General features: G+C 39.5%; 1 protein-coding gene across 1 annotated transcript in view; it reads left to right on the top strand.

Moving 5' to 3' along the window:
- Positions 1-22988, top strand: part of CA8 (carbonic anhydrase 8) — an 88176-nt gene extending 65188 nt beyond the window's left edge. Inside the window, exons 8-9 of the mRNA XM_043483822.1 lie at positions 3096-3265; positions 19431-22988. Coding sequence (XP_043339757.1) covers positions 3096-3230 — 135 coding nt within the window. The 3' untranslated portion in view covers positions 3231-3265; positions 19431-22988. The remainder of the gene's footprint in view (positions 1-3095; positions 3266-19430) is intronic.
- The last annotated feature ends 2579 nt before the right edge of the window (positions 22989-25567 follow it).

The raw sequence follows: 25567 nt of genomic DNA, 5'->3' as shown, positions 1-25567 counted from the left end.
TTTGGTGTGCAATAACAGAGTGCGCACTCGAAGCCATTTGAAGTGACTAAAGGGTTCTGAGGGGTGGTTACTTCAGAAAAATTGGCATTTCAGAGAGATGTGTTTTTTCCCCTGTCTTTGTTGATGTTTGAAGTCTTCAAAGCATCACTCTGATCAGAGAAAAACATTTCTTGTGAAGCAGTTCTCTCCGAGAAGGCAGTGATTGGAGACTGGCCGGCTATTGACTTAGATCTTCTCTTCTAGAAGAAGTTGTTTTCACAGAAGTTGTTTCAGACTGAGGCCTGGGGCTTGAAAGATTTAGCTTCAGTTCAGAATACGTAAATATAAAGTTAACTCAGCTTTGCAATAAGCTTCAGAGTCAATAAGAAATGGGGTATTTCTTGAAATACCTTGAGACAGTCAAGTTTTGAGTCCACAATGCTCATTGGTGACCCTGTCCTGGGTTTACAGGTTCTGATTGAAGCTCTTACATATGATCACACACATATGGGAGGAAAGAGAACCTTCTGTTTCTTAGTCAATTTGTTTATTATTTCTAGTCTCCTTTTTTGCATACAAAATTGTAGCTAAATAATCATCTCCAAATGCTGAAGGTTGGACTTCAGAAGTCATGTGGTTATTTATGAACATTCTCTTTGTGCTTGGAACTGTGCCGAGTGTTTTCGTGAATGATCTTATTTACCGCATATCAACCCTGGGATACTGTTATTGTCATCATCTCTGTTATTCACAGGTGGAAACTGAGCTTAGAAAGGAAGAGCAGTTGGGTCGTTTGGGTCTTGGTAGCAGAGACTGGACAAGAACCAGCCTTTGGATGCAGTCTGTGTCCTTGACCTTCATCTTTGTTTTGAAAAATCATAGGCTTCTCTGACTAAGAAAGTTCCCTTTCACTCCATTCTTAGGGAAAACTAAGAAAAATGCACCTCACAAATAAGTATAAGGGATTCTCATGAAGACTTGGCTCTAGACAATTTTCAGGTGCAACAAGCAATATTCCCTGCTGCCATATTCCCTCCTATAAACCCCTGAGAAGGTCTAGTGAGAAACCATTATATAGATTTAACAGCTCATGGCTTATATGACTGGCACTTCTATATAAAAACAGCATGTAGACGTTATTTTAAAAAACAGGACAATTCTAATAGGATCAGGGTTAACCCATTTAGGGAAATCAAACAGTATTTGAAGACATAAGAAGATAGAACTTTAGAAGTCAAATTTCTTTCCTTTTTATAATTCTGTTTATTTATTCATGGCTGTGCAGGTTTTTCTCTAGTTGCAGCAAGCAGGGGCTGCTCTTCGTTGCGGTGCAAGGGCTTCTCGTTGTGATGGCTTCTCTTGCTGCGTAGCACAGGTTCTCAGGGGCACTGGCTTCAGTAGTTGCAATTTCTGAGCTCTAGCACACAGGCTCAGTAGTTGTGGCACGTGGGATTAGTTGCTCTGTGGCATGTGGGATCTTCCCGGGCCAGGGGTAGAACCCGTGTCTCCTGCATTGGCAGGCAGATTCTTTACTGCTGAGCCACCAGGGAAGCCCAAGAAGTCAAATTTCTAACTTGGGTTCTGATCTAGCAAGCCATTTAATTTTTCTCAACTCTGATTTCCAATTCAGATGTGAGTGGATTGAATTAGAATCTTATGAGATTCGACTCTTCTGGAGTCAGGGAACCTCTTCTTAGGAGAATGCACTGGTGAAATTTTACAGGAGTGCCATGGGTCCTCTAAAGTATGGGGGTTTCTGGATTTTTATTAGAATCCTGAATTAGTTAACATCTTGTGGGTTTTTCCCCTCCTGATGGGGCTAAGTCTGTGTCGGTGCTGTGTGAACCTTTGTAGGTAGAAGCCTCTGATTCACAGGTGGTGATGCTTTGGTTGATTGATACTGTTCAGGTCCCATTTGCTCAATGTCCTGGGGTATATGCCGGCTATAGGGTCTGCTGATGACCAGAATTTCTGAAGAGGTGGCTGTGGGACTGGGAAGAGGGCACGTGGCCTTGGAATTGTCAGACCCAGATTATCTGGAATCTTCCTTAACCTACCTGGCCTCAGTTTCTCCTTTTGTGTAAGAAATGAAGAATGTCCCATGTGATTTTATGTGGCATTTAAAGGAAATAACAGATGATTTGACAAAGGTAAATCAACTGCTAGATGGCAGTGAGCTGGGCGAAAGCTCATCATGTGTTTGCTACTTGCTCAAACACTTCCAGTGAGTGGTGTCTGGCAGACTATGAGTTCTCAGGAGGTACAACTTGGCCAGTCAGAGAGACTGCGGTCCAACTGATGGAATGGTCCCTCGGGACTGTGGCAACCAATAGTGTGTAACTGGAGACCACGGGATCTGGGGAGGCTGCCTGAGAGGGGAGATGAACTTGAAAACCACTGTTGCCACAGGAGGAAGATGGGCTTAAACTTTTGAAAAATCAGAGGCATTATTTGCTCTTTGGAGGGCTCAACAAGCAGCAAAGGGAGTTTTTTGATGAAAAGCCTCCATCTAATATATTTAACTTATAATCAGTGTTAGCATACAGTAACACCATGATTCATTATAGAGATATACTTGGGAAGCATTTCAGAACATTTCTTCATTTGTTCACTTTTTCTTATTATGTTACAACAGACATAGAAGTTTTTTTCTTTTAGGTATTACAGATTATCTCCTTTTTATTTTTATCTTTTTTATTTTTGGCCACAACAAGCAGCATGTTGGGATCTTAGTTCCCCTACCATAGATAGAACCAGTGACCCCTGCATTGGAAGCATTGAATTTTAACCACTGGACCGCTAGAGATGTCCCCATAAGAGATATTTGAGAGAGGTGTATATCATTTTTGCATGAACAGATCCAGCAGGTTTTGACAGTTGTTTGGGTTTATCTGGAGGCCTTCATATCTCTGCTTCTGTTGTCTTCTTTCCTCTTGTAGAGGTTGTGTCTAATGTCTTAGCTCTGGAAGAACGAACTCAGTTTTTTTCTTTTTTGAAGTTTAATTTTCTCTTTTTAAATGCTTGTAATTTATGCATATTTTAAGTAATTGATGAGATTCCCATCTTGCTCATGGCCGGTCGACAATTAATCTGTTTTGTTCTGCTTTTATTTTCAGATTGAAGAATTTCGAAGGCTGAGGACACATGTGAAGGGGGCAGAGCTCGTGGAGGGCTGTGATGGGATTTTGGGAGACAATTTTAGACCCACTCAGCCGCTCAGTGACAGAGTCATTAGAGCTGCATTTCAGTAGCCAAAGAAAACAGGAGCTGATGTGTCTTCATCTGGGTACGTGGAGATTAAGTGAGGAAAACAGGCACACAGTTGATCCTGCACTTGAAAGCAGCTCTCATGATGAACCTGTTAATTTCACAATGTGAATGCACTTCATTGAAATTTAGGACACATTCTCAAGCCCCATTCATTACAAGTCAGGTGGTTTGTAAAAATGTCATGCCCTATTAGGGAAAAATCTACATTCCTTATGTTTTCCCAGCAGTGCAGCCTTTCATTCTATTGATAAGTTTTGCTTTAATATCAGCTTTCATAAGGGAAGGCGCCCGAGGCAGGGTAACGGTGACACGCAAGTACTTCTTCTTTGGTACTCTGCTGTGTTGTCGTAGCTTGAAACTGCAGCTGTTATCTCCTGATGAATGGGGAGCATGAAGAAAGGGACTGGGAGTTGTTGATCCTCAAAGCTGGCCACTCGTCCAGTGCAGATTTGGTCATCTTGCTTATTGGGGTAGGTAGTGAGGGTAGATCGGGCCAGAGTGATAATACTTACCCTATGGAAGTGATTTTATTCGATAGATCAAGAAGCACTTGGTGATTATATAAATGCAGCATGTTTCTTCACTGATGGAAACATAATCTATACATTTTAATGTATTGGATTTAATGTATGTGTTACTTACCCTTAAGGAGCTAACAAAATAAACATCACAAACAAGGAAAATATAAAACATATATAAATGCCTGTGTACCGGGTTACTTCTTCACCTTGTAGATTGCCCAAGGTCACATACCTAGGTCACTGTGTTGCTATGAAACCACTGCTTCCCGTGAGAGGAAAGTGTCTGTTGGAACAGTTTCCTAGGAGTCAGGACAGAGCTCTGACTGTTTAGTGGTCATTTGGGAATATGTCCTCTCAACCTGTGTCAGTGGTCCAGTGGATGGGCAAGTCACAGAGGAACTGAAATCTCTGGCCTCCAGGAGCTCAGTCTGGGACTTCCTTGGTGGTCCAGTGGTTAAGACTTACCTTTCTGCAAGAGTGTGTGGATTCGATGCTGGTCAGGGAGCTAAAATCCCACATTCCTCATGGCCAAAATAACAAAGTGTAAAACAGAGGCAATGTTGTAACAAATTCAATAAAGACTTCAAAAATTGTCCACATCAAAAAATATTTTTCAAAAACAAAGCTTAAGCCTGAGATAGTGAGCAGGACAATGTAAAAACAGTTCAAAAGTACAGTCACAAGTTTTAATAAATTCCGTGGATGAGAAGAACAAAAAAGTGGAGTGGAGGAGGTTTTGGCTAGAGGGAATATCTTTGCAAAGACCCTCGAGGGTCCCCTCCCTGTGGAGATGGTAAGACTTTGATGCGCTGAGATACCTGAAAGAAGCCCTCTGAGTCTGGGGTGTGGAAATGAAAGGGAGAGTCAGGCGGGGCCCTGTCTTCAAGGGCCTTGTCAGCCGAGTTAGATGTCTTTACTTCATTGTCAATGTGTTGACATCTAAGGGCTCCCAGGGGAGTGGCCTGACCGCTTTATATTCTCAGGAGATCACAATGGCTGGAGAATGAATGGACTGGATTACTGTGGGCCAGGCTGGGAGAGTAGAAAGGTATTTTAGAAGTCCATTGGGTAACCAAGGTGCAAAGCATGGAGGCTTGGGTACCAGACTAGGAACAGTGAGGATGGAGGGAGGTTTACATTTGTGAAAGAGTCCTTGAAAGTGATATCTAGGGGTAAGTGGGATGTGAGGGAGAGGAGATGGAATTATCAGTGATAACAGCCTCATTTTGGGGCTTCAGAAACTGTGTAGGCAGAGTGACAACAGGGAAGCTGGAGGAGGTTCTGTCTGAGACAAAGCGATAGAGAGAACTGAGAGTGGCTTGTCAGTCACTACAGTGGATGGACCTGTCATGAAGGAAGCTGGAATTTCAAGAGTGGAGATCAGAAAAGAGGTCTGAACAGAATGTGGGAGTCGTGGGCATAGATTATGTGTGTGTCTGCATGTGTGTGTACATATAATGTTCTAATGCTACATGGGGACAACCTCATGTGTTCATAAAACCTTATGTGTTGCTTTATGACAAGTTAACCAAAGCACCGGGAAGTTAGGTCATTTGCCCAAAGATGCTGAGCAGTGGAAGTGGAAGTTGGACTCACTCAGGCAGCCTGACTGACCGCCCTCTGTCATAAGCATTGAGGGTCAGAGGTCAGGGAGCATCTCCACACTCAGGCCCTCAGGGTAGCAGGAGGATGAAGGGTGTAGGCTGCAGGGGGCAGAAGTGGAGTTTGAAGGGAGGAGGTGGAGATACCTTGTGATGACAGCAGCTTCCCACTAGCTATCTGTTTTACTCATGGTAGCATATATATGGGGCTTCCCTGGTCACTCAGCTGTAAAGAAGCTGCCTGTAATGCAGGAGACCTGGGTTCGATCCCTGGGTTGGGAAGATCCTCTGGAGCAGGGCACTCCTCCAGTATTCTCATACACACAGTATTCAGTATGGAGTGGAGTATACCCACTCCAGTATTCTTGCCTGGAGAATGCCATGGACAGAGAAGCCTTGTGGACTACAGTCCACGCGGTCACACAGAGTCGGACACAACTGAAGTGACTTCAGCAGCAGCAGCAGTGGTGTGCATACTACAGTGCTACCCTCTCAGTTCATCCCACCCCTCCTTCCCCTTGCTGTGTGCGCACATTCATTCCCTAAGTCTGCATCTCTATTCCTGACCTGCTAATAGATTCATCTGCACCATTTTTCTAGATTCCACATATATGCATTAATATATTTGCTTTTCTCCTTCTGACCTCACTCTGTATGACCATCTCTTGGTCTGTCTGTATCTCTACAGATGACCCAGTTTAGTTCCAAATGAAGGCTTTTTTTTTTAAAAAAGAAATACTGGAACTTTCTATATGGGGGTGGGGAATGAGCCAGTAGGTGGGCAGGGCTGAAGATGCTGTTTCTCGAGGGGCTAATCCTAGCAGTGAAGTCTGAAAAGTTGCCAGGGGATGGAATTCTAAGTACAAGTGGAGGCTGACTTTTATTATGGGAATGGACACTTTCCATGCGGTCAGAGGAAGGAAGGAGGTGGTGGTTTATAGACAGCCTTTTGTGACTTGCTTTACTGTTTAAGGGGGCTTGGGGCAGAGCTGAGAGTTGGGGAGGGGAGCTGGAGGAAGTTTGGAGCAGAGGGTGAGGGGAGGGCTTGCAGGCAGGACTCATCGGAGGGCAGGCAGAGTGGCACAGTGAGGCTGGTGGACATGAGTTTATGAATTTATCCAGTGTAGGTTTGGTATACTCTTCTGTGAATATCAGTAACTATAAATGATGCTTTTTATGAAATGAGATTATTGGCTTGAGTTTTTGATCCGTATCTTGCCCTCCATGCAAATTGCCTCTCTAAATATCTAAATAATCGTCCCTATGTTATCTCTGTCTTGACACACACACATACACACTTAAATGCTTATGAGGAGATTGCATATATTTCAGATACATATGTTTTGTATTCATTGTATGATAGGAAGACAATGTGTAATTCTCAAAGTCTTCAGTTAATTATGGTATTGATATTTTAAGAGAGAGGATGGATTGCTATCCTTGTCTTGGTGGCTGAGATTCCTGAAAGGGGGTTATTTTCCCCCAGATTCCTAAGAATGGTGCAGAAATTCTCTCAAAGATGAGTTCACTTCTGACTGTATCCTTTCATGAATACATTTTTGATCCTTTTATCTTGAAATGTGTAATACAAATCTAGTCATACTTCTACATAAAAATTATATTGGGAAATCAGACTTATGGATGTGTGCTTTTTATTTGATATTTAATAATGCCCTAAGGCAGGTAATTCAAATTTTTATTAAAGTGAAATGATTTGACAGTCAGACTTTGAATTTAATGCATGAATGTTTCATGTAAGCTCTTAGAACTGAGAAGGAAAAAAACTTTTTTTCTGATAGGTTTCTAAAAAATGTTCAAAATAATTCAGATTTATTTTAGCTGTGCTTTACTAAAATAACTTTAGTTTTGGAATTTAAAATGACATTCATTTTTACATGACATGTCTAGACATCTGGAGGGTTTTGATAACCGAGACTTATTATTCCTATGAATTACCTGGGACTTTTTATATTACCATTTAAGAAGTATGAACTATGGTTTTGTACTTGTTTAAAGAGTTCACATATAACTCATCCAGATACAAGGCTAGTTCAGATTTCTGGGAGCCAATTTACCCATCAAACTGTATGGATGTTGGAGAACCAAACTTTAGTAACAACAAACCAAAAATAAGACCAAGCTTTCTGGCCAGTTTCTTTGCTGCTCTTGGCATAATAATGTAATTATTCTGGGACTTCAAAGACCCAGAAAGGGTCTCTGCCCAAATATGAGGGTAAGTTTGACACAGGGATCTTTCAGAAATACTTAACTTTTTTCTTCTTCCGTTTTTTTCGTTTCCTAATCTATTGGGAGCACACTTCTCATTTCCCTTTTTAAGGGAGGGAAAGGAGATTATCTAGAATTTTGACATTGGTTTTTACAGAAAACAATTATGATTAGCTATAGTTACTGCAAACATGTGTACACTTTAACAATATTTGAGTCACAGGGGATTCAGGCAAATATATGAACAGTCAGAATAGCTTTCTAAAAATTGGCTCATATTTAATGAAACAAACAGGAAAGTAATTATTTCATTGAAAGGTTAGTGTTATAGTATTTAATGCTACCTGTGACATTTATTACATCTAAGAACACAATGTTATAAATTGCAAAAGTACACATGGGGAGGAGGTCAGTACAGTCTGAATATGACTTTGGACTCTATCATAATATTGATACTAACCTTTGAATGAAATAATTACTTGCCTGTTTGTTTCATTAAATATTAGCCAATTATTAGAAAGCTATTCTGTTTAAAAATTTGTCTGTTCCCCCTGTGACTCAGTTTAATTGTTAAGCAGCATACTTGTTTACAGTAGCTACAGTTAGTTATAGTTATTTTCTGTAAAAACCAATGCTGCAGAACTCTAAATAAGGGGAAACTATAAGTGTGTGACTGAACTGAACTGAACTGAATACATGTGCTCCAAATAGATTAGAAAAAAAAAAAAAACAGAAAAAAACAGAAGAGAAAAGATAAATAAGTATCTCTGAATGATTCTTGTGTCAAACTTACCCTCGTATTTGGGCAAAGACCCTTTCTGGGTCTTTGAAGTCACATTCAGACTGTACTGAATTCTTCCCCATGTATACCTTTGCAGTTAATAACATTGTCTTCTTAAGTTTAATAAATGCTATAGCTAGCATCAATTTCGTATCAGTTTTCTTTTATAACCTGACAAAGTTGGAGGTTAGAAAAGGCCAGGCCATTATGGAAAAGGAGGGGCTGTGTGGGGAAGGGATAATGTCAACTCTGAATGACCAAGTAGGCAAAAGCTATTATCCTTCCAGGATAAATGGGAAGCTCAGAGCCATATTTTTAGTCAATAGAACTTGGACTTGACTCACTCTAATAATTTAGTATGATATACAGCATTAAGGTGAAAAATGAGAGCTCGATGGATATAGCTGTTTTCTATTTACTGTATCATATAGAATTGTCCAAAAATGAATGAATTTCCTAAAGGACTTCAAAATGATTTCAAGAAAAGGCCAAAATACCAAGGATGCTCAACCCATCTATTATGTGTTGATTGTATGATATAAAAGTTATTAACCCAAGAATGAAAAATATCAAAGCTCTATAGACATTTCTTCAAGATGACCAAAGAAGGAAAATAATCCTTACTTCCATATCTGTCTCTTTTTTTGTGTGTATTGAAATGTTAATGATTTATTGAGGGTGAAATTGCTGAATGATTTATCCCTCCCCCCTTCACTTGAATTTAAACAAAATTATATTTGGGAGGAAGAAAGAAAACATTTTGCAGTCATGAGTCAGCTTTTATGTTGAACATTAATATGTTATGATACCTTTAGTAGATTTCAACATTTTAAACTTCATGTGTTTTCCATAAGAAACACCGAGACCAGGTTTATCTCACCTAAACATGTTGTATTGTGTCTCTTTCCTCATGGATGCTCATTATTAGTATTCCCTCAAATCGATTTTTAAGTTTTATTTTTCCAGTTTGGGGTTTATTAAGAACAGATTATTCACAAAGAAGCATTCATTTCATTTTCCACCTCATTTACTGTCAGTACTTTCTAGTTCTTCTTTTCCATGATGAAGTTCATAGATACTTTGTTGTTGTTCAGTCGCTCAGTCGTGTCTGACTCTGCAACCCCATGGACTGCAGCACACCAGGCTTCCCTGTCCTTCACCATCTCCCGGAGCTTGCTCAAATTCATGTCTGTTGAATTGGTGATGCCATCCAACCATCTTGTCCTCTGTCATCCCCTCTGTCGTCGAAACTTAGGAAAGCATGTTTGTCATAGACCCAGGGAACTATGAAAACCCAGCACATAAAGGGACCTTTCTGGAGGGCACTTGCTATTGGACTCCTCATGGTTCAGCCTAGGGGGCCTCCTCTGTTTGTAGGTGAATCACCTACACCCACAGCCTCTGTTACCACCAAATGTAGACAACCCTCAATTATATGCATGCACCAGGCCTCCCTGTTAACCTCTGGAATTGGATGCCCAACTCTTTGCATAACTTTTCTTCTGCATGTGCCAAAGACCTATATACTGAGTCTCAGACTCAGTATATAAAAGATTGAATTTATGATCTTCCTTTTTAAAAAAAAATTTTCTTTTGTTGCTGTTCAAATCCACTTGGTTACTCTTGTGTGTTTTTCAAAAAAATTTTATTTTTATTTATTTGACTGCGCCAGGGATTAGTTGCAGCACATGGGATCTCTTTTAAGTTGCAGCATGTGGGATCTAGTTCTCTGACCAGGGATGCATCCCGGGCCCTCTGCATTGGGAGCACAGAGTCTTAGTCACTGGGCCACCAGAAAATCCCATGATCATCCTTTGCAGACTAGCCTTTCTTCCAGTTTCCTTATGGTCCATCCATATTGCTGCAAATGACATTATTTCATTCTTTTTATGGCTGAGTAATATTCCATTGTGTATATGTAATACGTCTTCTTTTTCCATGCCTCTGTTGATGGACATTTAGAATGCTTCCACATCCTGGCTATTGTAAATAGTGTGGCAGTGAAAACTGGGGTGCATGCATCGTTTTGAAATATATATGTATGTATCTTTTTGAACTATGGCTCAATGTATGCCCAAGAGTGGGATTGCTGGGTCATATGGTAACTCTATTTTTAGTCTTTTAAGGAACCTTCGTATATTCTCCATAGTGGCTGTACCAATTTACATTCCCACCAACAGTGCAGGAGGGTACCTTTTTCTTCACACTCCTCCCTTATTTACTCCTTGTAGTCTTTTTATGATGGCCATTCTGATCATTGTGATCCTTCAGTTTTAATTAAACAAACATGCCAGTTAAAACTAGTTCTGGTAGCATACAATGCTAAAATAGTCTAGACAATGCCCAATATCTTATACAGAATCTGAAATATTTGTTGGATAATATGGAGGTTTCTCCTATTAAGAAATTTAACACTATGTAATATCATTCTCAGACTTCCCTGGTAGCTCAGCTGGTAAAGAAACCGTCTGCATTGCAGGAGACCCTGGTTCAATCCCTGGGTCGGGAAGATCCCCTGGAGAAGGATAGGCTACCCACTCCAGTATTCATGGGCTTCCCTGGTGGCTCAGATGGTTAAGAATCTGCCTGCAATGCGGGAGACCTGGGTTTGATCCCTGGATTGGGAAGATCTCCTGGAGGAGGACATGGCAACTGACTCTAGTATTCTTGCCTGGAGAATCCCCATGGACAGAGGAGCCTGACAGGCTACAGTTCATGAGGTCCAAAGAATCGGACACAACTGAGTGATTAAGCACAGCAATACCATTCTCAGAATAAACTAATTGTTAAAACAGTAAAACCATGTTGGTTTTGGATGAGTCTATTTTCTATCATGTTTGTATAGTCTAAGCTGTGATTTTTCCAGTAGTCATGTACAGATGTGAGAATTGGACCATAAAGCAAGCTGAGTGCTGAAGAATTGATGCTTTTGAACTCTGGCTCTGGAGAAGACTCTTGAGAGTCCCTTGGATTGCAAAGAGATCATACCAGTCAATCCTAAAAGAAATCAACCATGAATATTTTTTGGAAGAACTGATGCTGAAGCTGAAGCTCCAATACTTTGGTCACCTAATGCAAAGAGCCAGCTCTTTGGAAAAGACTCTGATGCTGGGAAAGATTGAAAGCAGGAGGAGAAGGGTATGACAGAGGATGAGATGGTTGGATGGCATCACAGACTCAAAGGACATGAGTTTGAGCAAACTCTGGGAGATGGTGGCAGACGGAGAAGCCTGGCATGCTGCAGTCTATGGGGTTGCAAACAGTTAGACATGACTTATCGACTGAAAAACAACAAATTTTCTATCACATTGCTTCTTTAAATGCCTGCGCAGTTTCTGAATTCTTATACTTTTATAGTGGTTAGAAAGTCATGAGTCTTGAGGGCTTGTCTGCAGAATACATTTTCAAAAGCTTCTTAAAAGCATGGAGTTGGATTGGATCTCAGAAAGTTATTTAATCTAGTCTTCTGCCTAAAGAGGCCTTCAACTAAATTATTACAGATGGTTGATTTCCATATCTAGGAACAAGCAAACAATGATCTCATTGTATGAGATACCTACTTCAGAGGTTTTTTATTTTAACTCCTGCATAATGCAAAAGGAAAAATAAAAACAAAAAACCTCAAGAAATAGTGTCCTGCTAAAGTATGAACTGAATTGAAGCACCATTTTGATAGTAATATTTTTTATGGTTTGCCATAAATGAATATTTTTGATGAATGTATTCCAAGATTTATGTTTTTCTTGTGTTAGCAGCATGTGAGAGTTCCAGTAACCTTTATGGTACAGAGAAACTCATGTAATTTTTCACAAACATGAATGAATGTTCATTCTAATTTTAGTCGGGGTACAACCAATGGTTCTCTAATGGTATCTTTTATTTCAAGAATGATTATATTTGGTGGGTCCCAGCAATAAAATCACTGTAATGAGGAATAAAAGATTGTAAATAAGAATAACAGTGTTATTAATCATCTAAATTAGTCATTTATGGCACATTTCTGGACCTGAAATATTTCCATGGGAAATAATGCTAAAATCCACATTTACTTATAATTAGACATAATACAAACCTTCTCCTGAAAACAGTTGCTCAAATCCCAATTCAACTTAATTTCATTGCCTTTGATTTCTGGACTGAAAGCATTAAACTTGAACCTAGTGAAAAATGTGTAATATGTGCATTCAATTAAGAAGTAATTAGATACTCAATCACCCATACAACACACTTGGGATTAGGGAAGAAGGAAGAAAAATGTGACTTACTGTTGTGTATAAAACAGTTTTGTTAATGAGTTTAGTGCTAATTGAGATTGAGAAAGTGTCAAAATAGCATAAGGTAGATTTGCTTGGGAAGAACTTTAAAAGCTATGTTTAGTGGTTTATGATACTTTGGTGCAGAAGAGTTGGATATGACTTAACAGTTAAACAATAACATGTACGCGATATACAAAGCAACCTGATGTGTTCTTGAGTTTTAGTTAAAGTTTACACATTCAATCTATTTTATAAAAAATTTTTATTTACTTTATTATTTTATTTTGACTGTGCTGGGTCAGAGTTTACAGGCAGTTTTTTTTGTTGCAATTTACAGGCTTCTCATTGTGGCAGCGTCTCTTGTTGCGGAGCACGGCCTCTAGGTGTGTGGGCATCAGTAGTTGTGGCTCCGTCTCTGGAGCACAGGCTTAGTAGTTGTGGCACACAGGCTGAGTTGCTCTGCTGCACGTGGGATATTCCTGGACCAAGGGTGGAACCCATGTCCCCTGCACTGGCAGGCAGATTCTTTACCACTGAGCCGCCAGAGAAACCCCACACCTTCATTCTAAGTGACACATTCTAGTGAGTGATGACAGGAAAGAACGAACGCTGTTTCGTGTTTCAGACCCTAGGCTGTATTTTATCTCATTTAATCCTCACATTGATCTCGTGAGGCATGTTCTCTTATTTCCATGAGAGGGGTCGAGTAACTTGCTCAGGTCACAGACAGTACACGGCACACCCAAGGTTCGCACCCAGGTAGGTTTCACTGCAAACCCTGAGCTCTTTTCACTGCACATTTCAAATAACAAAGGGCAGATCATTATGAAGTCCTTGCATATCTTTGCCTCCTTAGCTCTCTTTCTTAAAAATTTATTTATTTATTTATTGGCTGCACCACAAAGCATGTGGGATCTTAGCTTCTCGACCAGGGATTGAACCTGTGCTCTGTGCATTAGAAGGTAGAGTCTTAACCACTGGACCACCAGGGAAGTCCTTCCTTATCTCTTTAGATAGGTTCTTAGGATTGAGATTTCTAGGGAAAAAGGACATCCAAGTTTTCATTTTTGGTATCACATTGTTAATATCATCCCCAGTTGGTGCTCAGTCACTCAGTTGTGTCCAACTCTTTGTGACCCCATGGACTGTAGGCAGCCAGAATTTCCCAGGCCAGAATACTGGAGTGGGTTGCCCTTCTCTTCTCCAGGGGATCTTCCCAACCCAAAGACTGAACCCATGTCTCTTGTGTCTCCTGAATTGGCAAGTGGATTCTTTACCAATAGTGCCACCTGGGAAGCCCCAATATCCCCTAAGTGTTAGTCTAATTTATGCTTGCATCATGGGTTCAAGGTGTTTTTGCCCTTTTAAAAATCAGTCACTCTATGCTTTTCACCTCTTTCTCATCTTCTTTTTAACTCCTCACTGTCTTGAAATGTGTTCATCTCCATTTACCTATTGAAATTTCTGTGGCAAGAGTCACTCTTTGATTTTCTTTCTGTTCTTTGTCCCTGTGCCTCTAAATAGAATACATGTTCACAGCAGAAAATTCAAATAATACGTAATAGAATGAAACAACAAGCATCTCTCAAACCCTCCTCTCAGTGACGAGCACTGGGGTGAATGTGGAGGCCCCCTGTGGCACAGTGGTGGAAGGATGGTTCCACCACCAGTTAGCTGTGTGACCTTGACAAAGTTACTAATATCTCTGAGTTTCATTCTTTCTTTTTAAAAAATTCTTTAATATTTTTTTATTGTAGTATAAAGACTCTGCTTTTGGAGATTTTTTTTACTGAATTATCTTACTTAAAGAGGGACACGGCAGCGGGTTATCAATTAGCTGAACCAAACTCCCTGGAACAAAGGTCAGCCAAGCAACTCTGCAACTTCTAAGAGGGACACATGTGCACATGTGCTTTTTTATTTTTGAGAGCTTTTCAGGAAGTTCTTCAATGGTAATTTGATTTGCGCTCATTCCCTAGGGTGTCTTCATAGAAGATAATTTAAGGTTCAGAAATAGTCACATGAAAGATAGCATCTGTTATAATTATATTGAAATAGCTGATGATTTAGAAGACTTCTTAAGATTATGGCCTTACTTCAAGGTCTCATTATGAACAATGATCATTGGGTAATAGAAAATTTCCTTTTATAGTTAAACTTTCTCATTATTTATATATAGACAAATGAGTATTTGGAGGAAGTCCTAAGGAGGGAGAAAGTCGGCCTGATTACCTTTGTATTTCCAAATGTCATTTCTTTAGATTATTATACCAGGTAAATTAAAAAAATTTTTTTACAATGTTGTATTGGTTTCTGCCATACAACAACATGAATCAGCCATAATTGTATATATATCCCCCTCCCAGGTGAGCCTCCCTTTCTGCCCCCATCCCAGCTCTCTAGGTGATCACAGAGCACAGAGCTGGGCTCCCTGTGTTTTATAACACCGTCTCACCAGCTACCCACTTTACACACGATAGTGTATATATATATTGATGCTCTTTTCTCCATTTGTCCCACTCTCTCCCTTCCCCACTGTGTCCACAAGTCCATTCTGTACATCTGTGTCACCTTTGCTTCCCTGCAAGTAAATTTATGTTCTGATTACCAAATGATAGAATAATTAGAGAAAGTTTAGAAAATATACAAATGCATAAAAAGGAACTTATGTATCAAATCATGCTAATCCATTAAATAGAAAGGCATTTAGTTTTGTTTCTGCCATGAAGTGTGTTGAAATAACAGGAAAGATTTTTTTTTTAAGTGTGAAAACCTACAAGAATAGAGAAAAGAAGAGATGGCTGAAAGAGTATTTTGGAAGCAGGTGGTTGTGCAGGAATGGATTTATCACACACGAGGAACAAGGCTGTTTATATGACGGGATCTCTCAACGTCCCTGGACTTGGTGGCAACGGATGTGTCTAGAAGTTGAAGGAGGCTCAAATCATCTGGACTTGTTAATAGCTGTTGGAGAAGCAGTTACATCTCCAGGTGCCCTCCTAATCTATGGTGGATCCCTGGAAGTCCTTATGCTGTGATGAAGGGAGAGTTCCTCTCTTAGGGCACATAGGCTCGATTGAGGGTCGGGAAAGCTTTCTGAAGACAGGGTGATTAAATAACATCCTTACTGTGCACCTCCTCCCCCACTCATCTGTCAATACCCTGGCAGGAAGACCTCTACTCAAATGGCTGATGTGCTTGACCAAAGTAATCCAAGGAAACAGATGTGGAATCCAGGAAACAGGAGATCCGACAAAAGAGAAAGGCAAAGGAGATCCCCAGAGTGATGGTGAAGCAAGGTGGCCAGTGTGGAGGGTGTGAGTCCAGATATGAGCAGGCGAGAAGGTTCTAGAAGAGCTTCCTCCAGGAATACAAAGTTGATAGACTGCGTGATATGTCTTAACTTCTTAAGAGGAGAGTCAGACAATTGTAGGCAATTTGGGATTGAGTACCTAGGTGGGGAAAGCTTGAGATAATGGTTCATTCCAGAGAAAACAAAAAGTTGTGCAAGAAAGGAAAATGAATGATATATTAATACAGGTAGTTCAGCTCTGAATAATATTTCTGTGTTTGCTAAGTTACTTCAGTGGTGTCCGACTCTTTGCGACCTTATGGACTATAGCCTGCCAGGCTCCTCTGTAAACTGGAGTGGGTTTGAATTCCCTCTTCCAGAGGATTTTCCCAACCCAGGGATGAAACTTGTGTCTTTTATGTCTCCTGCTTTTGCAGCTGGGTTCTTTACCATAATGCCACCTGGGAAGCTGAATAATATTTATGTAATCACAATAAAAGAAATTGAATGTTGTTCCAACCAAAATTGCTATATACTGTATTGGGAGGTTGAAGGGAAGGGTTTACAGTATGTGATGTGATGTGTGTGTGTGTGTGTGTGTGTGTGTGTGTGTGTGTGTAGAGGGGTGGTGGCTGACAGAAGGAAAAGAGGATCTATCTATCTATCTATCTATCTTTTGCCTAATTGATGTTTTGGACCATGGTAGCTCAATTTTTTTGCTTCCCTCCTGACTCAGATGGTAAAGAATCTGCCTGCAATGCAGGAAACCTGGGTTCAATCTCTGAGTCAGGAAGATCCCTTGGAGGAGGGTACAGCAACCCACCCCATTATTCTTGCCTGGAGAATCCCCATAGACAGAGGAGCCTGGTGGGCTACAGTCCATGGAATTGCAAGGAGTCGGATACAACTGAATGATTAAGCACAGCACACACAGCTTAATTTTTAGAATAATTGGATATATTCTTAAAATGAAATTGAATTACTTTCATAAACTTGGAATCTCCACCTCTAGAACACCCTTTCCCAACTGTATTCTGCAGAGCAGTATTCCCTTGAGATGTTTGTTAAATCAAGAGGTGACTGTTGCCGTCACCTGGGGAATCCTGAATATGATATTTTCCTTTTGGAGATTAACAATGCACATTAGCATATTAGAGACAGATGATTTCATATAAAAGAATCATGTTTTACTCAATTTGATCAGAGTTTTCACTTTTTTTTTGACTATAGATCCATTTTTTCCACCTAACTTCCAGAGTTATGTGGAACATGTTTGAGCAAGTGGCAGGGGGGCCTCCAGTTTATTTCCCTTTGGCAAAAAATTCATGCATGCTGACCTTTAGGCTTCCTTTAAAAAGCTCTAATGCTGAGGCTTGACAATGTGGATCATCAGTTTTATGTCAGTCACTTTGATTTGTAATTTGTTGGTTTATAGTTGTCAAATACATATATAAACAGCATCCTGTTTTACCTTCAAAATCATGTCTTCGAGGCATAATCTTAAAATATTTGATCATGGCTCACTATCTTATTTGAAATTTAGTTTGGAAATATATACCCTAGCATTACCAATGTTTTCTAATAAATTGTTCCATATAGAGATGGGAATACCAGACCACCTGACCTGCCTATTGAGAAACCTTTATGCAGGTCAGGAAGCAACAGTTAGAACTGGAACTGAAACAACAGACTGGTTCCAAATAGGAAAAGGAGTACCTCAAGGCTGTATATTGTCACCCTGCTTATTTAACTTACATGCAGAGTACATCATGAGAAACGCTGAGCTGAAGGAAGCACAAGCTGGGATCAAGATTGCTGGGAGAAATATCAATAACCTCAGATATGCAGATGACACCACCCTTAAGGCAGAAAGTGAAGAAGAACTAAAGAGCCTCTTGATGAAAGTGAAAGAGGAGAGTGAAAAAGTTGACTTAAAGCTCAACATTCAGAAAACCAAGATCATGGCATCCGGTCCCATCACTTCATTGCAGATAGATGGGGAAACAGTGGAAACAGTGCCTGACTTAATTTTTCTGAGCTCCCAAATCACTGCAGATGGTGATTGCAGCCATGAAATTAAAAGACGCTTACTCCTTGCAAGGAAAGTTATGACCAACCTAGACAGCATATTAAAAAGCAGAGACATTACTTTGCCAGCAAAGGTCTGTCTAGTCAAGGCTATGGTTTTTCCAGTGGCCATGTGTGGATGTGAGTATTGGACTATACAGAAAGCTGAGTGCCAAAGAATTGATGCTTTTTGAACTGTGGTATTGAAGAAGACTCTTGAGAGTCCCTTGGACAGCAAGGAGATCCAACCAGTCCATCCTAAAAGAGATCAATCCTGGGTGTTCATTGGAAGGACTGATGTTGAAGCTGAAACTCCAGTACTTTGGCTGCCTGTTGGGAAGAGCTGACTTATTTGAAAAGACCCTGATGCTGGGAAAGATTGAGGGCAGGAGGAGAAGGGGACAACAGAGAATGAGACAGTTGGATGGCATCACCGACTTAATGGACATGGGTTTGGATGGGCTCTGGGAGTTGGTGATGGACAGGGAAGCCTGGTGTGCCATGGTTCATGGGGCCGCAGAGAGTCGAACACGACTGAGCAACTGAACTGATGTGAATATATAAATACATGTGTAGTCATGTGTATGTGCATATGTACAAGGAAATCTATATGTGTATCATGTATGAACAATTTTAAAGTATTCTATTGTATCATAGTTTATTAAAGAAGGAAATTGCTTGGTTTTTTTCTAGGTTTTTTTTTTTTTTTTCTGCAGTGAATATTCTTACACAAAAAATTTTTGTATAATTAGGTGATTGATCTCTATCATAAGTTCCAAGAAGTGTAATTCTGGGTAAAAAGTATATGCATTATTTTAATAGATATTTGTTGCCCAAAAAATTGGACTAGTTTATGTTTAGCAACTGTATGAACCAGTTGTCAGTTTCCCCAGCCCATCTGTTGTAACACGAGTAGACGTATTGAATGAAAATCTTAGCTGATATTGTTTTCTAAATGAGAAGACTCTTAGTTATCTCAAAATGTCTGATTGTTTCCTGTGTTATTCTGTATTTATTATTTCTTCATTTATTTAATAGAATTTGGGGACTAGGAAGAAGTGGTCTTTGTGCTTAGTTACCACTTGCAACTATTACACAGGAAATTAATGACAACTAAAAGCTTTATTTATTATTTTGCATGACATACAAATTTTTTCTTTAGAAAACAGTTCAAGCATTCATTTATTTGGGTTAAAAATATATGTTTCTATGAAATTTTGCATTAATAGATTCTGTCAAAGAAATAAAGTTATGGTAGACTTGGTGGAAAAATTGCAGAGATGACAAACTTGAGCATGAAGATATTTTTGAAATTTCCATGTTTTCTTATGAAACTTCTCATTGTTGCTGTCTCCTGTTGGACTGTAGAAAAGACTTTTCAGTTTGCTGTGGAAGAATATCAGTAACATAATTGACTCCTTCTTTTTTGCCTTGAAGGAGGAAGACAATGGTCCTATGGTGCCCTTGGATAAGAAATGAAAACTTTGAGCTGCAGCTTCGGTTTATCCTCAAAGCCTGCATTGTTTTCTTCGTCTAATCCAACTGTGATGGACATCTGCGACAGTTGCCTGTACAATGCTCTAATGAAATGTTAGAAATGGCTGTACATTCAAATGGAACCCCATGTTCTGTATCCACATCACTGCTGCTAGTATTCACATTTTTGCACTTACTGTTTATTGCTTATGTGTAGAGGAAATGAAACTAGTTTTCAGAGTTATTGTTAATATGAATGCATATATATCATGTATTAACATTGAGACAGGAAAAATACATTTCCAGCATTTGCAGTCCTTCATTTCCTGTCTCCAACAGGAAATTCACTCATTCGGAGAATAATGTAATTCTTGATAATAAAATGAGAGTTCTGATCAAGAGCAGCATACAGCTTCAAAACGGAATGTGAAGGATTAGTAAAAATCTTATCCTGTGTTACTTTTCAACCCTCATACCATGATTAACATCAGGGTGATTTGTTATACAACATAATTTGGGAGTTAATGCAAGGACATAATACTTACTTTATATATTACTTTCTTAGTTAGAGGATTTAATTGAATATATGAATCTAATCATACTTATTTGACATATGAGAAGCTGTGGTTTCTAGGAATTTGAGAAAGGTGTAAGAAATAAATAGGATAAAAAGCAGATACTTTATTTTTATTTTATAGCTTTATTTTCCATAATAGAAACATAGTATGGCATAATAATTAAGTGGTATACATTTTGTAAGTCTTTAAAATATTTTATTCTATAGGTTTCACGTCGGTATATTGAGATATTTCTTTTGAAGATGATCAATATCCTTATTTTAATTAATATTAAGTGCTACTGGCAAATTTAAGCATATGCTTAGATGCAATTAGATGTGGCAGAAAGAGATAATTTATGTAAAGCAGTAGAGTGCCTGGCACAAAGCTAGTACTTAGTATATGTTATTAGTCGTTGTTATAATTATTCTTGTAAAACTTCAGTAACATAGACCCAATTTTGAGGGATTTCGTGATACAAAATATCAAAGTTAGATGGAATTAGGATGGAATTAGGAAGTATGTGTTGAGAGATTTTAGATGTGTTGGGTGGAGTTTGTAATAATGAAAAGCATTAAATGCAAATAAAAAAAAATCACACCAAATGTCCCTGAAAATGGAAGCCAAGATGGTTCATGGTGGAGACTTGGGCAGTTGGAGTCATATCTCTGGAGCTGTGGGTGGGGACAGTGGTTTGCTTCTTGTGGATTGACTCTCCTGCTTTGCAAGCGGGGCTCTGGGTCAGGGTGAAGCCTCTGGTTTTTGTGGCTTGCCTTGCCCAGCATGAAACTTTCACCCTATGAATAAGCTGAGGTTAAGGTGAGCAAGGTGCTAAGTATTCTCCGTCTGCCTCTGGGTGGAAAAACTCTGCTCTGTGAGTGGGGGTTGGGTGGAGGAAGGGGGCTTAGGGGCTCTTGAAAGTTAGCCTCTGTAAACCTTTTAAGGATCCCTTGATTGAGGTTTGAGGGAAGAAGGAACCCCATCTTCCTGGCCATATCCACCTAAAATGGGTATTTAATCGTGCTAAACTGGATTGAGTGTGTTTATGGTTCAGATTCCAAATAATCTTACTGAGATTCAGGAGAGTTTTCTTGAATACATTTTTCTCCATTTGTTGCATGTCCTTAGGAAAATTTCTGGACACTTTGCATTTCTTCTTCTTTTTTTTAATTAAAGTTTTTCTTCTGGACCATTTTTGAAGTTTCTACTGAATTTGTTACAATATTGCTTCTTCTTTTTAAATGTTTTCCGTTTTTTACCCATGAGGCATGTGGGATCTTAGCTTCCTGACCAGGGATTGAACCCTCACCTCCTGCATTGGAAGGCAAAATCTTAATCACTGGACCACCAGGGAAGTTCTCCCCTCACTTTAAAAAAAAATTCCATCTGTGTGGTTATTTCACTGGGAAGCAGGTCTGTGAAGCTTCTCATGTGGCCACTCTGGCTGTAATGCTCTGTCATCTAAGATGGTACATTGCTCAAAAGGTTAGGCTGTCAAATTCCTTTTGGGATTTTCACTTGAGTAAGCAAAATTGTGTGTCAAATACCATCATTGTGATTGAAGGTAGACTCATGCTTTTGGATAACTTAAAGTTTTTTGAAAGTTAAGTTGACATAACAATAATAGTCATTAACCTACTGTGTTTATTACTCTGAAATTTTCTCCATTTTACTTTTCTATTTAATTAAGAGCAATTAATTAGTATATGCTGATTAATGACTTTCAAGTCTGACCTCTACAAGACTGTGCCTCAAAATAGCATGTGCATGAAGAGGCACCCCAGAAACCTCATTTTCCTTAGAATCCATGCACTTCTGTTAGAGTATATTAATATAGCAGATATCGATATGATAAAAAGCAAGCTCTCTTTTATTTCATACAGATTATTATTTCCATCATAGTATAGAGTTTTATGTAAAAGGTGAGGCATTCTACATCAATAATGTAACACAATCCCTAAAGAGAGGCTCACAGAAACATTTGTTCTTCTTTTGCTGCGTTTCCTTCCTTTGTTAGGAGGTGTTTTCTTCTGCTAGTTTAAAAAAATTTTTTTTTGGCTGTGCTGGGTCTTCATTGCGGTGCTCAGGGTCTTCTCTAGTTGGGGCACATGGTTCTAGTCGCCCCTGTGGCGTTATTCCCCATCAGGGTTAGATGTGGGATCTTGGTTCCCTGACCAGGAATGGAAGTGCATCCCCTGCCTTGGAAGGTGGGTTCTTCACCACTGCACCACCAGGAAGTCGCTCCTATGCCACTTCTGTGTGACACTCTTAACTGACACTCAGGTCATGTGGTGCTGACACGTGACCCTTCACATGGGTTTTTCTTTTTTTTTTTTAAGAATGATAACAACATAGAAGCAAAAGTTTTATTGGAAACTTTATGTTGTGTTTGACTTAGATTACACTTTAATAAAGCATACCAGAAATTTTCTACTTCTGGTTATATAGGAATACCCATTTGAGGATGATGCTATTGAGTTTTAAGAAAGTTTTCAATTTCTAAAACTTCAGTGAATCTGCATGAATGACTGACTTGTAAGTCATTCCTACCATCCAATGGAACACTGTAGTTTTTGTGAGTCAATAAAACTTAAGGAATTTCTTAGCACTGCTCCAAAGACCTAGATAGGCTTGTGTTATTCCCTTTTGGGCTGGATTCATTTCCAGAATGACTCTACTGCAAAATTCCTTTGATAAACTTTAATTGCTTTCAAATTACACTGGAATTCAGTCAACTTCAATAGGAATTTTCTTCTGAAATTATATTAGAATCTGGCTCAAAGGGATTAAAAAAAAAACCATAATAAAGTCTATACATTGCATGAAAAACATGTTATCTTTTATAATGTGAAGATGCTTCTTTGTGGCATAAAGGAAATCTACAGTGTTATTATAGTAAAAGACTGGGATGAAAATTAACGCCTGGAAATTTCAGTCATATTAAATAAATTTCCTAATAGAAGCTGTTCTCAGCAAATCTTGTTTGAATAAAATAATCTTAACAACAACAAAAATCTTTATAATTAACATGGTTCCCCTTACTCTTCTACTCATACTTAGAAGTGATTTTTATACAACATAGTTCCAAAAATTCAAGAAATATGTTTGGGGCCCTATTAGACAATTCACATGCGTGTCTAGTGAAGTCTCTTATGAGGATTTTCCTCTTAGACTCAGTAGTTATGATGGTAAACCTCAATTTTCATACATAACCAGAAACATGAAGCAGTTTGGAAAATACAGGGACCAGGTAAGAAAAACCTATATTTCCACAGATCTTGGTTTTCTATATCCACAGAAAAGAAAAGTGAATGAAGTTATTAGGTGGTACCCTCTTGTGCCAGATAGGTACAGGAGAGCAGTTAACTCCAAGGAGCATGCATCTCCCAGAGCCCAGGGCCATGCTTACTGTTAGTCCTTGCATGAAAATGTTTACTGGAAAACATTTCATGGATGTTGTGCTGCTGCTGCAGCTAAGTTGCTTCAGTCGTGTCCGACTCTGTGTGACCCATAGACAGCAGCCCACCAGGCTCCACTGTCCCTGGGATTCTCCAGGCAAGAGTACTAGAGTGGGTTCCCGTTTCCTTCTCCAATGCATGAAAGTGAAAAGTGAAAGTGAAGTCACTCAGTCATGTCCAACTCTTCATGACCCCATGGACTGCAGCCCACCAGGCTCCTCCATTCATGGGATTTTTCATGCAAGAGTATTGGAGTGGGTTGCCATTGCCTTCTCCGATAGACATTGTACACCTATTATTTCTCAATGCAGTTCCCACCTTTGGGTTCCAGACTTGCATTTCTCTGTTCTCAAAACCCCTTCCCACCCACTCCCCCCAGAAGACTAAAGGGTCCATTGTTGCTAACGTCTACATCCTTAGCAAGAGAACATGTATTTTCAATACCATTCTTGGAGACCTTTTCTTATTTCTGAATTACCAACAATTGGTCAATGTATTGTTTTTGCCATCTCATGACTTTGTATTAGATATATTTTAGTCATCATAATCACTAGGTTGGGAGTTAGCTTAAAGGAGACAGATAACATTTAGGTCCAAAGAAGCTTTATATTTTCCTTTCTAAATCATATATTAAAAACTGGCCACATAGGTTGATGTAATTGATTTTTGGGGTTTCTTAATTCTGTCCTCTGATTTAATGAAGGGCAACTTTCTTTCCTATTTTTAACCAGAGAGAAAAATGTGTCAAGTATTCATACGGTCAAACCTATGCATCTGATGAAGAATTATTTTAATTTTGAATTCCTCTAGGATATTTCCAGTTTTCCTCAACAGTATAAGTTTCCACAACCACCTTGGGAGGCAGAAGATGAGTAGAAGGAAGCTTGGTATAGCTTCTCCAGCTGATATGTGGGAAGAGAACCACAATAGTCCCTGGAGGCCAATGGCACCTCCCAGGAGGATGTAGTGTCTAATAAGAGAATGTACTTGGGGTGGGTGCAGACATGAGAAAAGCCAAGTAGAGGAGAGAGAATTGCAATGAAGCCAAACTCTCTGTGGAATGTGCAGATACAGGTTGATAACAGCTTAGAAAACATTTCAGTTATAAAACAGAGACCTTGTTCTTCCTCAAAGCATAAACATAGTAATCTGATGCATATATTTGACTTGTTCTGCAGAAACTAGGATTCTAACTTACCCCCTTGGAAGGTGGTGACTACACCCTGACCACAACCCCATGGATTCCAGACTTGTTGGATCTGAAAGCCAAGGATTAAGATTCCTGAAGCATTGCCCTGTTTCTTTACTACCATCCAATGAAAAGAAAGTCCATGAGCTACAACCTTCAACCCCCAAACCCCTTAAAAACCCTTCCTTGAAAGCAATCAGGTAGTTCAGGTCTTTTGCGCATGAGCTGCCCATTCTCCTTGCTTGGAGCCCTGCAATTAATTCTGTATTTTCCTACACCATGGGGGCTTTCCTGGTGGCTCAGTGGTAAAGAATCCACCTGCCAATGTAGGAGACATGGGTTCAATCCCTGGGTCGGGAAGATCTCACACGCCATGGAGCAACTAAGCCTGTATGCCACAACTATTGAGCCTGTGCTCTGGAGCCCAGGAGCCGCAACTACTGAGACTGCATGACCTAGTGCCCGTGCTCTGCAACAAGAGAAGCCTCCACAATGAGAAGCTGGTGTACTGTAACTGAAGAAATTTCCCCGCATCAGTGAAGACTGCACAGCCAAAAATAAATAAATAAAATTACAAAAAAATAAGACATCTTTGAGGGCCAGATGGATGAGTAAAAGTATGCTCCTCAATTTTCCCATCTACACTGATAAATCCTACTTTGTCATAATGACAGAACATTGAAGACAAATGAATGCAGTGCGTGGACCCTTTACTTCATCCTGGTGTACACAGAGACCTCTTAAACCTGCAGACATAGATTTTCAGTTGTCCTCCTGCTACCAACCAAGGATGACAGTAGCTGAACTTTCCAAAGTTTCTGCCTGAAAATATTCTAGCAAGAGAATTTGAAGCAAATAAAATAGATGGTCATTTGATTCATGGGAGTCATAAGC

This window comes from Cervus canadensis, chromosome 12, assembly GCF_019320065.1.
Source record: "Cervus canadensis isolate Bull #8, Minnesota chromosome 12, ASM1932006v1, whole genome shotgun sequence".
Lineage (NCBI taxonomy): Eukaryota > Metazoa > Chordata > Mammalia > Artiodactyla > Cervidae > Cervus > Cervus canadensis.
The sequence above is the reverse complement of the archived record's forward strand: the minus strand, read 5'-3'. Positions and strand labels throughout refer to the sequence as shown.